Source organism: Balaenoptera acutorostrata, chromosome 17 (genome assembly GCF_949987535.1).
Source record: "Balaenoptera acutorostrata chromosome 17, mBalAcu1.1, whole genome shotgun sequence".
Lineage (NCBI taxonomy): Eukaryota > Metazoa > Chordata > Mammalia > Artiodactyla > Balaenopteridae > Balaenoptera > Balaenoptera acutorostrata.
Genome location: NC_080080.1, coordinates 33,046,795 through 33,059,671, shown reverse-complemented (window position 1 = coordinate 33,059,671; position 12,877 = coordinate 33,046,795). Strand labels below are relative to the sequence as shown.

Here is a 12,877-nt window from a genome sequence, read left to right as displayed (position 1 = left end):
TAGAGAAGTCAGGGCCCAAGCAACTTGAGTGTGACCACTGATTGAGTTCTTAGATTCCCTATCCCCATGCAGTCACTAGTAGAAACCCAAGATAATTCCCTTCCTAAGTGACTTTCAACTATCATTATGATGTCCCTGGGTGCCAAAATAAAACTTTTCCACCCTTGGCCAATTTATTTTCCTAGGATTTTCCTACTTAGTTCCTCTTCCTTGAAATATTTCTCTTGATCACAACTTAGTACACACATGTGAACACACACAAACACACAGGGGTGCATACACATTCATGAAACAATACTGCAATTGATACAATAACTACATGGTCTACACTCTAATATTTTATTTCATTTTATTTTTTAGAATGCTGATCATTCTAATGATAAGTTATTTTCGTGACTCACTAAAAATTTGTGACCCACAGTTATAAAAAATACATTAGATGACTTACAATAGTCCTTTCAGTTTCCAAAATTCTATGATTCTCTTTATTCTTATAATGAAAGTTTCATTTAATAAAAACATTTCTATTCTCTGAATAAAAGCAATATGGTATGAAAAAATACTCAGAGTTCCTGGTTTTATCAGTGTCTATTGAAATGCTGGTATTTTAGGAAGGTGAATAATGAATAGGAAATTGAACTAAGAGAGAGTTGTAGGAATATTAATGAGAAACGACAAAAGCCTATCAGAAAAACAGAAGCAAGAAACCTGGATGATCCTAAGTCTAAGCAACCAAAAGTTGTTATTATGTAAGAGCACTCTTATTTGAAAGTTGCCTAATTTTTAGAAAGATTTGGGAGGATTATTACTTGAGTGTGTTGTTTTGTACTTTCTAAATTGTGATGTGCTATGGCCAAAGCTGTTAACATACCTAGAAGGCCCTGTGTGATCTGTCCCCTTCTCTGCCTCTTATCTCTCTGACCTCCTTTCCTTCCTACTCACTCCACTCCAGCTACCCTCGCCTCTTTGCTGTTCCATGGACACGCCAGGACATCATATCTTAGGGCCTTTGCACTGCAGGCTCTCTTTGCCTCAAACTAACTCTCTTCCTCACATATCCGAATGGCTTACCTCCTCAACTTCTTCATACATCTATTCAGATGTTGCCTTGTCAATGATACCTACCCCGACAGCTCTTTTTTAAATTGCAGACTGTCCCATACCCCTTAACTTTATTTTTTGCCATTTTCATTTATCTCCCTTTTAACGCTATATAATTTACTGATTTACTGTGTCTTTCTCCCCCACTAGAATATAAGTTCCATGAGAGCAGAGATTTTTATCTGCTTTGATCACTGTACATCCTAGGTGTTTACAAATGTACCTGACATACACTGGGAGCTCAATTACTATTAATTGAATGAGTATTTGTATTTCCCAGTACATCAAGCAAAGAACTTGTTCATATATAGTACTCAGGAAATATTTATTGTATGAAAGAACCATTTTAGATTGTATAATTTACATTTTACAAAACACTTTTGAAATCCCTTAAAACACACAGCCAACAATCAAGCTATGACATGGTTAGGACTGGAATCATTGTGCCCTACCTTCCCACCTGCCTAGATAGGGAAATTGAGAGGTCTAGTGACTTGTCTAAAGTTACAAAAAGTAGGACAGTCTTCTGACTTATGCTAAAATGGAATTACGGTTGCTTTATGTTCTGGGATAGAGATTTGCAGTTTGCAAAATGTGATGTTATTTCACTTATAAACTGTTTTGTTTCTGGTATGTCTGTGTTGCTTCCAAATTTATGTTAAGAGGATGTTACCTGCTATTTAGATGCTAAAGACTTACAGAGTTCATTGTCATTCTTAGCAACAATAGGTAGCAGATTATCTAATTTGGAGGGGAAAAAAGCATTAAAAATTCCCAAAATTAAAGCAAAATTGATAAACATCACAGTACTTTTTTAGTGTTGGTTCTTTTTCAGGCTCTTGATTTTTTTTTTTAACCTTTTTTACCTTCCGTTGACTTTTTAATCTTTTTAAGAAAGAAGGTAAACGAGAAAGCTTTGATTCTAGGCTTTCATGGGACCTGTTGAAAATTGGGGAGCCTTTGTTTTATGATTTGGAGAAAATTTCAGTATTTCCTATCTACGCTTGAGGAACGTTAACCAATTTTAAGTGAGACTGGGGAAAGTGACTACCAAAATCTGCCTGAGATAGTTCCCAGCTGCGATGCCTAACGTCTTGCGTCTAATTAGCGACCGTTCCCTGGTGTTAATCACGCGGGGGAAGGGAAGAAACGGAAGCAGCAGGAGCTCCTCGGGGCTCAGAGTTGCCCCGAAGCCGAGGAGCGCGCTCCGGAGCTGCCAGCCCGCCGAGGTGCCGCCGCCGCCGCCGCCGCCTCCCCTTCCGGCTGCTGATTGGCGGAGACCTCAGCATCAGCAGCATCTCCCTGCGAGGGGAGGGCGGCAGGACCGACTCGAAGCCGCAGCCTCCGGGCACCTCAGCTCCCTCCTGGCGAGACCTCGGACTTTCACAGCGAGCAGCCGCGTCCCCGCTCGCCACCGCCTGGGTCCCCACCTCGTACCCCTCCCCAAAGGAGTGGAGGCCCCGGCAGCCAGGAAGACCACGTCTGGTCCGGACCGGGTCAGGGAGGCAGGGGCCAGTACCCCAGGGTCCCGCGGCAGCATCCCGGCCCCCGAAGCGCTGCGGTCGCCGCGCCCCAGCCGCCAAGACGCCGCGTATCTTGTACCGCGGGAAAAGCGGGTCTTCGTCCAAGATGGGCCGGCAGGGCTTGGGGGGCGCCGGCGCCGCGGGGCGCTCCATGCAGCGCTCCCAGAGCCGGAGCAGCCTCTCCGCCTCCTTCGAGGCGCTGGCCGGCTACTTCCCCTGCATGAACTCGCTGGAAGAGGAAGAAGGAGGTGAGCCTGTACTTAGTGTGTCTGTCTGTGTACATCTCGCATCTCGGAAGGTCGGTGGTTGGAGGGTTGACAGGCTTGGAGAACTCCAAGTAGCAGTGTCCCTACCCCCTCCTCTCTGGGGGACTGTGGAGCGGGAGACCCCAGAGCGCCAGCTGGGCCGAGGAGAAGTTCTGTTGATTGGTTATTTGGGGAGCTCCACAGGCGCTGACTTGGGAAGAGGCTTTCCTAATGAAGTTGAGTTAAACAGTGCTTGGCAGTTGGATGAGGATGGAGACGGGTGGGAGGCAAGGCGGCCCTGTTGGGTGCACCCAACTCTGTTTTGTTTTCGTTTACTCCCGAAGTCTTGGTATTAGCATTTGATTTCGAGGACACAAATAATCAGAATTTAAAGGGAAAAGCAGCAGCAAAACTTTGAAACAGGAATCCCAGCCTGTGAACAGTCAAGATCCGAATGAGGGGAAAGGGTGATACAATGGACAGGTCAAAGGTTGATAGTGCTAAAGGAGGCTGGTTTGTGCTGTGGGCCTTTGGAACTTCGCTGGCAGTCACAACACTATGAATCTCACCATTGGTTGTTTGTCTCTGGTGTTTGAGTGATGTCATTATAATTAAGCTAATGAGAAAAACAGCAAAGGGGATGCAAACTTTTCACCAAGAAACTGCAAGTCCTTCATAAAGTTTTCAATAACACAACATACGTTTTCTTTGTGAAGAACTTTCCTATAAGATTTAACAACTGATACTAAAAACATAATTTGTAAATCAAAGTAAGAATTGACTGCTAAATAATAGCATCCCAACATTTGAAATGCTGTTTATTAATCTATTGATAAGCTAGTTGCAAACTGTGTTCATCTTTGCACGCACGTATATCCAGAGTGGGTTGGTCATCATCATGTTACCTCTATTATTGTATATATCATTGTTTGGAATAGGATTTATTTTGCTTTTATTCTGTGACAATCAATGAGCTCTTACTAGGAAATCTGTAGTGACCCCTGATTTAGAAGAAACTAACTACCTGCTCTGAGAACAGGTAGAAATATTTTTTTCCCCTATTTTTCCCAGTGGAGGGCAGGGAGGAGGAAGATGGCTGATTAATAATATGTCTGAAAAGTGTTCTTTAAGATAATTCGCTAGTTAGAGCTATCCAGGTTTCTTCTAGCTTATTGTTGCAATATCAGTTTGCACTAGATCAGTACAGGTTTAATGGTAGGGTACTTCTCTATATAAATGTGACTTTTAATTTTCATACTAATCTTTTGCTGTTCTTGTTTGTACATTTACATTTTACTTGTTTTGTACTATTAAGTGTTTAACATTTCAGGAAATGTAAGCAAGTCAAGATATTAGAAAATCAAATTGGGTAAATGAATGATCATAATTGTAGCTAAAACTTTCAGTATCAGCTATTATCCAGGCACTATTCTAAGAACCTGACATGCACTTTCTCTTTTAGGCCCATAACAATCTTATGAGGCAGTGCTTTTATTATCTCCAGTTAACAAAGGAGGAAACTGAGGCAGAGAAATTCAGAAACATGCTCAACGTCCCCCAGATAGTAGGTAATAGAGTTAGCATATGAACCCAGGCAGTCAACAACACAATCTGTGCACCCAACCCAAGCTATATTAGTTTATTATTTGCATATACTTGGCCACAATCACATACCTAGTAAGTGGTGAAACTAGAACTCAAAGCCAGGTGTGCCTAAAAATACATATTTAGATAAAACAAATTATTATACACTCATTTCTCAATTGTTAATTTTTACACCAAGTCTTCAGCCTTGACTTTGCTTCAGTTGAACTATCATCATTCTTTCTTAAGTTGTAGCTAGAATTAATTGGATTTACAAAATACCATCCTAAAAGCCTTTTTTGAGACAAGAAAAACTTATGTAAATGTGAAATTTTTTCAAAATTTAAAGTACATTGACTTAACCTTGGCTCATACAGACTAATCCCAAAGGAAATTCCTACATCTACATATGGGAAATTGGAACAGATTTCTGTCCTATAATATGGTTTCTTGAGTCGCCAAGACAAAATGAAGCCAAAGTAAGTAACTAGAGAGGAGGCATTCCCCATAAAATAGAAGTCTTTCCACTGGGGTGTAGTGATTTTACAGTCAAGAGAAGAAATCCTAACTTTCTTCTTTGATTTTGCTATACTCCTACCACCCTTGAAAGTCCTGAGATTTTTGACGGTATTTCAACATACCCTGCAGAGTTACAAAAGTTAGAAATCACTGGCCTGGAGCAGTGCTTCTCTGCAATTATTTTCTCTTGAGACACCCACACAGGACACATAAAGTTCATGTGGATAACATACTCTCATAAGCTTACTCAGGACTATGCTATCATAGTCACAACTGTGAAACCCATTCTAATTTATAAAGAAAAACCATCACAACAGATGATTTTCACACTGGTTGAGAACAGCTTTTCTAAAGAGAGCAGTGGTCTACCAACTAGTGTGATTTGACTGAAGTAACTGATCAGTAGTCTATCTCATTTTACAGCTTCTCTCTCTCACTCTCACACTCTCTCTCTCTCTCTTTTTTTTTTTTTTTTTTGTCTTTTCAGATATAGTGCAATAGCTAACCAATCTCAAATGTACTCTGCCTTCCAGTTCCATATTCTCATTTTATTCTTGGACAGCACATCCAGGAATTACCATTCTACACAAGAAGTGCTGAGAAATTTATTGAGATACCATATTCTTTTCACTCATTCATTCATTTAGAAATATTTATTGAGGCTCTGAGATGTGTTAGTCGCTATGCTAGTCCCTGAATTAGCTGAATATGCTCCCTACCTTCTTAGAGCTCACAGTCTAATGGAGATAGATATTAATAGGAATAACTAGGTAATTAAAACTGTGACAGGGCTTAGGAGGGTGAAGTACAGAGTGCAGTAAGAGATGATACGAAAACCTAATTGAGGAGTTAGAGAAGGGTAGGTACCCTGAGACAGTGAGGGTTAAACAGTGATAGCTCTCATTGCCTCCTGCACACCTTTGAAAGCAATTTGCCCAGAGTCCACAGCCAGTAAGTGGGGGAGCTGAGATCAAAACCCATAATCTGGCTCTGAAGTTTAAAATCCCAACTACTCTGTGTACTGTTTCTTCGTTATTGTACTGCATTTTCTTGTAATATGCTGTGTTTTGAAAATCAAGTACAATAACAATGGTTACCATTTATTGAGCACCTTCTCTGTGCCGTATACCTTTGATTTCATGATGATTCTTCAAGGAGATTATCATTTTCATTTTATATATGCGAAAACTGAGATTTAGAGAAATTACACAACTTGGCCGCAGATTATAATCTCAGTGGGGCTGACTTAAGTGAGGAGGAAAGGGACATTCGTATAAGCAAAATAAGTTAAGATTGTTGACTGGTCTTTGTAGCATCTCTTTTGTTTGCTTGCAGTTCTTTATTTTACTTTACTTTTTGTTCTTTGTCTCGGGACATATTCCAGATAACTGTTCTCCAAATCTCTGGGTAATTTTTTTTTTCAAGTAAAAGTAAGGATAATAGCACCTACGTGTTCTTTAACTGTTTATAAATTATGTTTATTTATCATTGAGCCCTCTGAGATAAGTATTAGCTTCACTATATAAACTACTTGGCCCCAACATTGAACCCACCTCCCTAATATAGAATATTACTGTATGTAGAATTTTTAAACATTACAGATAATTCTAAGAGAGAAGGAACCAGTGAAATGGTTACCATTCCTAGCAGGAGAAGCAAGCCTCCCACCCATAGATCCAAGAGCAAATGGTATGGTCATAAAATGTAGGGAAATTGCACATATCCTAATATTTGTAGATCTGGTTTCTCAAGCTATCTTAAAGTGACTTGTGTTTCTGGGCTAGTGATTCTTGTTCAGTAATGTACATATAATATGTGATGAATTTGATTGGCTTGATTTTATGGCCTTCCTTCTTTGTTTAAAATATGGCTTAGCAATTATACAGAAGAAGAGATCCTATCATCTTAAGGTTATTTAACTGAATAAATTAACTTATTTAATTTCTTTTACATGCGGCTATCTTGAAAATTAAGTTACAGGAAAATCATCTAAGAAAAAAGAATTGTTTAAAAATCACCAGAAAAACTGAGGAAAGTATCTTTACAGGTGATAGTGAAGCTATGAGGAATTAATATAAAAGGAACTAAATAGACTGTAACCGGAAGACCTATTTAACTATCCCCCACTCTTTAAGAGGCTACGTTATCTTATTCTAATCCCTTTGTAAAAAATACACTTAATTCTTTTTTAATTTAATTTAATTTTTATTTTTTATTGAAGTACAGTTGATTTGCAATGTTGTGTTAATTTCTGCTGTACAGCAAAGTGATTCAGTTATACCTATATACATTCTTTTTTATATTCTTTCCCATTATGGTTTATCACAGGATATTGAATATAGTTCCCTGTGCAGTTAATTCTTAATAAGCAGTCCCATTTGATTAAAATGGAGCTTAACACTTTGCCCATGCTCCACTGGAATAAAAAATTCTCCATACACTTAAATATAATCCTCCTAAGTACAGACATCATGTCTAGCACAGTAGGTATTCACTAAGTGTCTATTAATAGTAACAGTAAAAGAATAACAGTATATAGTTCTACCATTCTTTTTAAGCTGAATATCAATGTAACTGACTGCTAGCCATCATATTTATACTATTTTAAAATTATAACATGTGATCTAGACTTACTAAAATTCAGTGATCATAGTTTTTGTACATTTTCACAATGCCAATATTGGGGACAGGACATGGATAGACAATAATAGTCCAAATATGTGTCTTTTATTAGAGGATATTATTTTTCCTAGATTATGATTGGTTATGTATAATAAACCATTCCTTATACGAGTCCACATCATATTCAACAGTAGCACAATTCTTATATTAGATTTATATTCTAGGTCGATAAAGTGAAGCAAAATATTTTGGAATTTAAAAGGATAAATCAAAGAACAGTTCCACTCAGAATGCTTATCAGATATTACATTTTTAATCTAAGATTCAGAATCTTTCATTGCCGAGTGTCCAAATAATACCCTTAAAGTAATTTAAATTTAATACAAAAGTCAAGTTAAACCCCAATTTGCTATAATCCTTCAGCAGGTTCACTAAATTCCAAAAACTAGAAATGGGGACACACTTTCCTATGGAGACATCTTGTGTATAATGACTTATAAAAGAAACCCACTAGTAAGTTTCACTAGCTGTAATGGCAGCTTCCAGTTACTGCCAAGGACTATGGTTAAGTGCTCTCTGCTGGTCTTCATAGACCCCTATTATTGACCAGAAAACATCGTTCTGTATATTTGTTCTATCTCATATTGTAATGGTATCTGATTGGAGAGGAGGGGATTTACCTAATGCCATGTATATATAATACTATTTTACCACTTGAAGAAAAAGCTAACACAAAAATGATAAGTCCTACTTTTAAAGTATCATTTCTTTTTTTTAAATTAATTAATTTGTTTATTTTTGGCTGTGTTAGGTCTTTGTTGCTGTGTGCGGGCTTTCTCTAGCTGCAGTGAGCGGGGGCTACTCTTGGTTGCGGTGCGCAGGCTTCTCGTTGCGGTGGCTTCTCTTGTTGCAGAGCATGGGCTCCAGGCATACGGGCTTCAGTAGTTGCAGCATGTGAGCTCAGTAGTTGTGGCTCACGGGCTCTAGAGCACAGGCTCAGTAGTTGTGGACCCATGTGCCCTGCATTGGCAGGCAGATTCTTAACCACTGTGCCACCAGGGAAGTCCCTGCAGTATCATTTCTTAAGGTTTAGATTTTGCCTAATGAGACTAAAATGAAAGGGTCATTTATTTTAGCTATTCCAGTGATCAGTTGTTCTCTTATTATTCCTGTAAGTCGAGGGCCAGGAAAGTAACATACTTCAGTGAAGTAGGCCAGATATAATACAAAAGGGAAAATGCAGCAACTCTGAAAATCTGGAGAAAGCTTATCCATCCAAAAAGGAATGGTGAATACTCAGTTCTAGCTAATTGATGCCAAATTGAATATCAGCCCAGGGTTGGCAAATTTATTCTTCTCAAGAGAAGCTATAAATCTGAATGTTTACTTAAAGCCTTTAAATTTTAAAATGTTAGTGCCTAAGTGAAAAAATTTTAACATTATTAATTGAACCCACATACCTATTGACCAAGTGTGGCTTAAATGTGTGCCACCAGTTGGCATCTTCTGCCAAGGAAATGCTTCCTTCCCAGCTTTTTTCAGTTCTTTTTCTTCCTTCCCATTCTCATTATCACCTTGATATCATTAGTCCTTGATAATTTAGGACTGAATTTGTCCATCTTTGAAATCATTTTCAGTTGAAGAAAAAGCTAACACAATAATGATAATATCAGTTCTACTTTTAAAGTATCATTTTTTTATTATTTATTTATTTATTTATTTATTTATTTTTGGCTGTGTTGGGTCTTTGTTGCTGTGTGTGGGCTTTCTCCAGTTGTGGCGAGCGGGGACTACTCTTCGTTGCGGTGCGTGGGCTTCTTATTGCTGTGGCTTCTCTTGCTGAGGAACATGGGATCTAGGCCTGCGGGCTTCAGTAGTTGCAGCACGCAGGCTCAGTAGCTGTGGCTCGTGGGCTCTAGAGCGCAGGCTCCGTAGTTGTACCGCACGGGCTTAGTTGCTCCACAGCATGTGGGATCTTCCCGGACCAGGGATCAAACCTGTGTCCCCTACATTGGCACGCAGATTCTTAACCACTGCGCCACCAGGGAAGTCCCCATCATCTTGATCTTGACACTACTCTCTCTCCAAAAACTTCAGTAGATTCCCATCTCCTACTAAATAAAACCTTTAGCCTAACATTCAAAGTCTTTCACAATCTGGTGCTTACATTCAGTTTAGCTTCCCTACCTTCCAAAGCCCTTTAGGAGCCCAGTGAATTAGTAGAACTAAGCTTTTTTGCTCTTTATCTCCAAATTTAGTAGCTTCAGATTCAAAGTTTGGGGCGGTGGTGTCTCATCAGCAGAACCTCAGCCATTTACTCATGTCGTAATTGCCAGGCAGGTTGGAAAAATGACAGCTGACAATTTTAGCTTCTACAGTTAAAGGATGGGTTATTTCTCATACATAGAAAGAGGGTTCAAATGCTGGTGAGCCAAAAACCCTAACAAATATCCATCTAATTATATAATTACCAGTGGGGGGAAAAAAACGTTAAGCTCAGCCTAATTACCTATTTTTTTAATTAATTAATTTATTTATTTTTATTTTTGGCTGTGTTGGGTCTTCGTTTCTGTGCGAGGGCTTTCTCTAGTTGCGGCGAGCGGGGGCCACTCTTCATCGCGGTGCGCGGGCCTCTCACTATCGCGGCCTCTCTTGCTGCGGAGCACAGGCTCCAGACGCTCAGGCTCAGTAGTTGTGGCTCACGGGCCTAGTTGCTCCGCAGCATGTGGGATCTTCCCAGACCAGGGCTCGAACCCGTGTCCCCTGCATTGGCAGGCAGATTCTCAACCACTGCGCCACCAGGGAAGCCCTAATTACCTATTTTTAAGTCTTTAAAAATACTGGCTTGCTATTTGGTCTTTGCTCAATAAGGTAAAGTATGTGGCTCTCTTAATTTTAACTTTTCCTGCAGATTTGGCCACCCAAAATATCTATGGACATTTTTATTTTGCATATAGAACATAGTCAATCCCTCCCCCAGAAAGACAACCTTAAAATGCCATCCGTATACCATGCAGATTGAAATCTAGGATCTTTGAGTGATGTATAGTCCTCTCCTTCATATCCACATGTGGCTTTTCAGGTTATAGTGACCTGTAAACCTAAAGACGCAGTATCTGCCTCCAGTACATCCAATTTAAATGGTAAAATAGCAGCAGGATAACCAAAATAAAAATTTTCATTTCTGAAGGAGAGAATAGGAAGCACAAAGCAATCAGTCATCCACAGGAATTTTCCCACTTGGAGGGAATGGCGAAGATTGAGAGTAGAATACATTTCTTGGTTTACTCATCTGGGACCCTGGGTTCTGTTTTCTGGAAAGTGTTTCTTTGTCCTTTATTCTTTATGGCCACAAAGGTTTGCATTGAAGAGGGGATTTCATAGCCCACTTCTTCCTAGTGCAGATTAGGAAAAAAGTAGGAGTTACCTTAGGGGTTGAACAGGCTTTTTCTTTTAATATTTATTTTTTTTATTTTTTGGCCATACTGCACAGCTCCCCAACCAGGGATCGAACCCAGGCCCACAGCAATGAAAGCATGGAGTCCTAACCACTGGACAGCCAGGGAATTCCTGAACAGGCTTTTGTAAATGGGCTAGTAATTATTTTTTTCTATACAGATCCTTCAAAAATTCAGGAGGCTGTTTGATTCCAGCCAGTTTCAAGTGTGAGTGACTCCAGCCAAACACCTCATTGGGCAAAGATTTTAAGCCTCGAGATTCTGTTCTTTTAGTTTCCACCCTCTGTGCCCTGCCTACTTACTTTGTTCTCAATGGCAACCACCTTGATATCATCTGAAATCTGTGGGTTTGTGTGGGAAAGCAGCCCCTTAATCCAGTTTGGCCAGCAGGCTCTCCCCATTTCTATGGCAAGGCCCCACTTTTTTATATATAGTTTTCTTCCTGCAAGTTTAGGATAATTTCACATTATTCCAGCCATTTTTCAAAGAAGGATTTGTATAGCATTTTACAGTTTTCAAAACTTTTTCACAGAGCTTACAGTATCTGGTCCTTATTTATCACAACTCATTAAATACCACTACATTTCATATATTCTATGACATAGGTTAAGTCTGATCTCAAGTTTGCACAAAATAACTCTGAGCTTTGGGAAGGAAGTTACCTGCCCAGAGTTTGCTAATGATCGAATAAAGACTTGAACTCATATCATCTGATTCTAAAATGGCATGCTCTTCTCACCACAAAAATGCTGCCTCAAAATAGCTAACTTGAGAGTTAAGAAGAGGTTCGTGATATTTCATGTCCATTTTTGAGAGAGAAACAGGCACAAATATCAGTGGGCTGATGCGTGGCCAAGGACAGATGTCAGTTAAAAAAAAAAGCCAAAAAGCGGGGGGAACAATTTTCTAAATAATTTCATTTGCCATAATAGCAACATCAGGTAGTAGGAACAAAAAAGTACCATAAAAAAGACAACCCCCAAAAGAGTAAAGTGAGAGCTATAATTTCTTATATTTAAATGTGTTAAGAATACCAAGATGAGGGACTTCCCTGGTGGTCCAGTGGTTAAGACTCCACGCTTCCACTGCAGGGGGCGTAGGTTCAATCCCTGGTCGGGGAACTAAGATCCCGCATGCCATGCAGTGTGGCCAAAAATAAATAAATAAAGTCACTAAGTTTGGGGTGGTTTGTTATTTAAAAATATATATATATATGTGATAAGCCTCAACTTTTATGGAAAAAACTTAGAATGATCTTACTGCAAAAGAGTCATAAGCTTGGTTTTATTTCTTGCTAAAATAAGGATTAATAATTATTAGCAATATTAACAAGTAATAACAACAGGAGCTGAGTGCTCTGACTCTCTGGGGTAGTCTCTTTCTCTTGTAAGGAGCCAACAAACTGTTTTCCAGAGTGGCTGTACCAGTGTGCACTGAATGAGAGTTCCTGTTGCTCCACATCCTCACTGGCATTTGGTGTTGTCAGTGTTCTAAATTTTGACCATTCTCATAGGTGTGTACAGGTATCCCATTGTTTTAATTTGCATTTCCCTGATGACATATGATGTAGAGCACCTTTTCATATGATTATTTGCCACCTATATACTATCTTATTTGGTGAGGTATCTGTTAGGGTGTTTGGCCCATCTTATAATCAGGTTGTCTGCCGCAGACCGGCTGCAGAAAGCCAGAAGTTCCTGGCGGTGAGGGGTAAGGAACTGAAAAGCACCAGTATGGGGTCAGAAGGGCCAAGACAACTGATGGTTGCAAGGCAAGTTTATTCAAAGCATGAATGTATATATAGGTTTAGTTCGGAACGAATATC

At 39.5% G+C, this 12,877-nt stretch overlaps 1 protein-coding gene across 16 annotated transcripts in view; it reads left to right on the top strand.

The window, feature by feature from the left end:
• RIMS2 (regulating synaptic membrane exocytosis 2) overlaps nt 1-12,877 on the top strand; it is a 605,377-nt gene that overhangs the window by 575,317 nt on the left and 17,183 nt on the right. Inside the window, exon 1 of one of the 16 annotated variants that reach the window (XM_057531998.1) lies at nt 2,664-2,872. The exons of the other annotated variants lie outside the window; for them this stretch is intronic. Coding sequence (XP_057387981.1) covers nt 2,731-2,872 — 142 coding nt within the window. The 5' untranslated portion in view covers nt 2,664-2,730. Of the gene's footprint in view, nt 1-2,663; nt 2,873-12,877 lie in introns of those variants that run through there. 16 annotated transcript variants of the gene reach the window in all.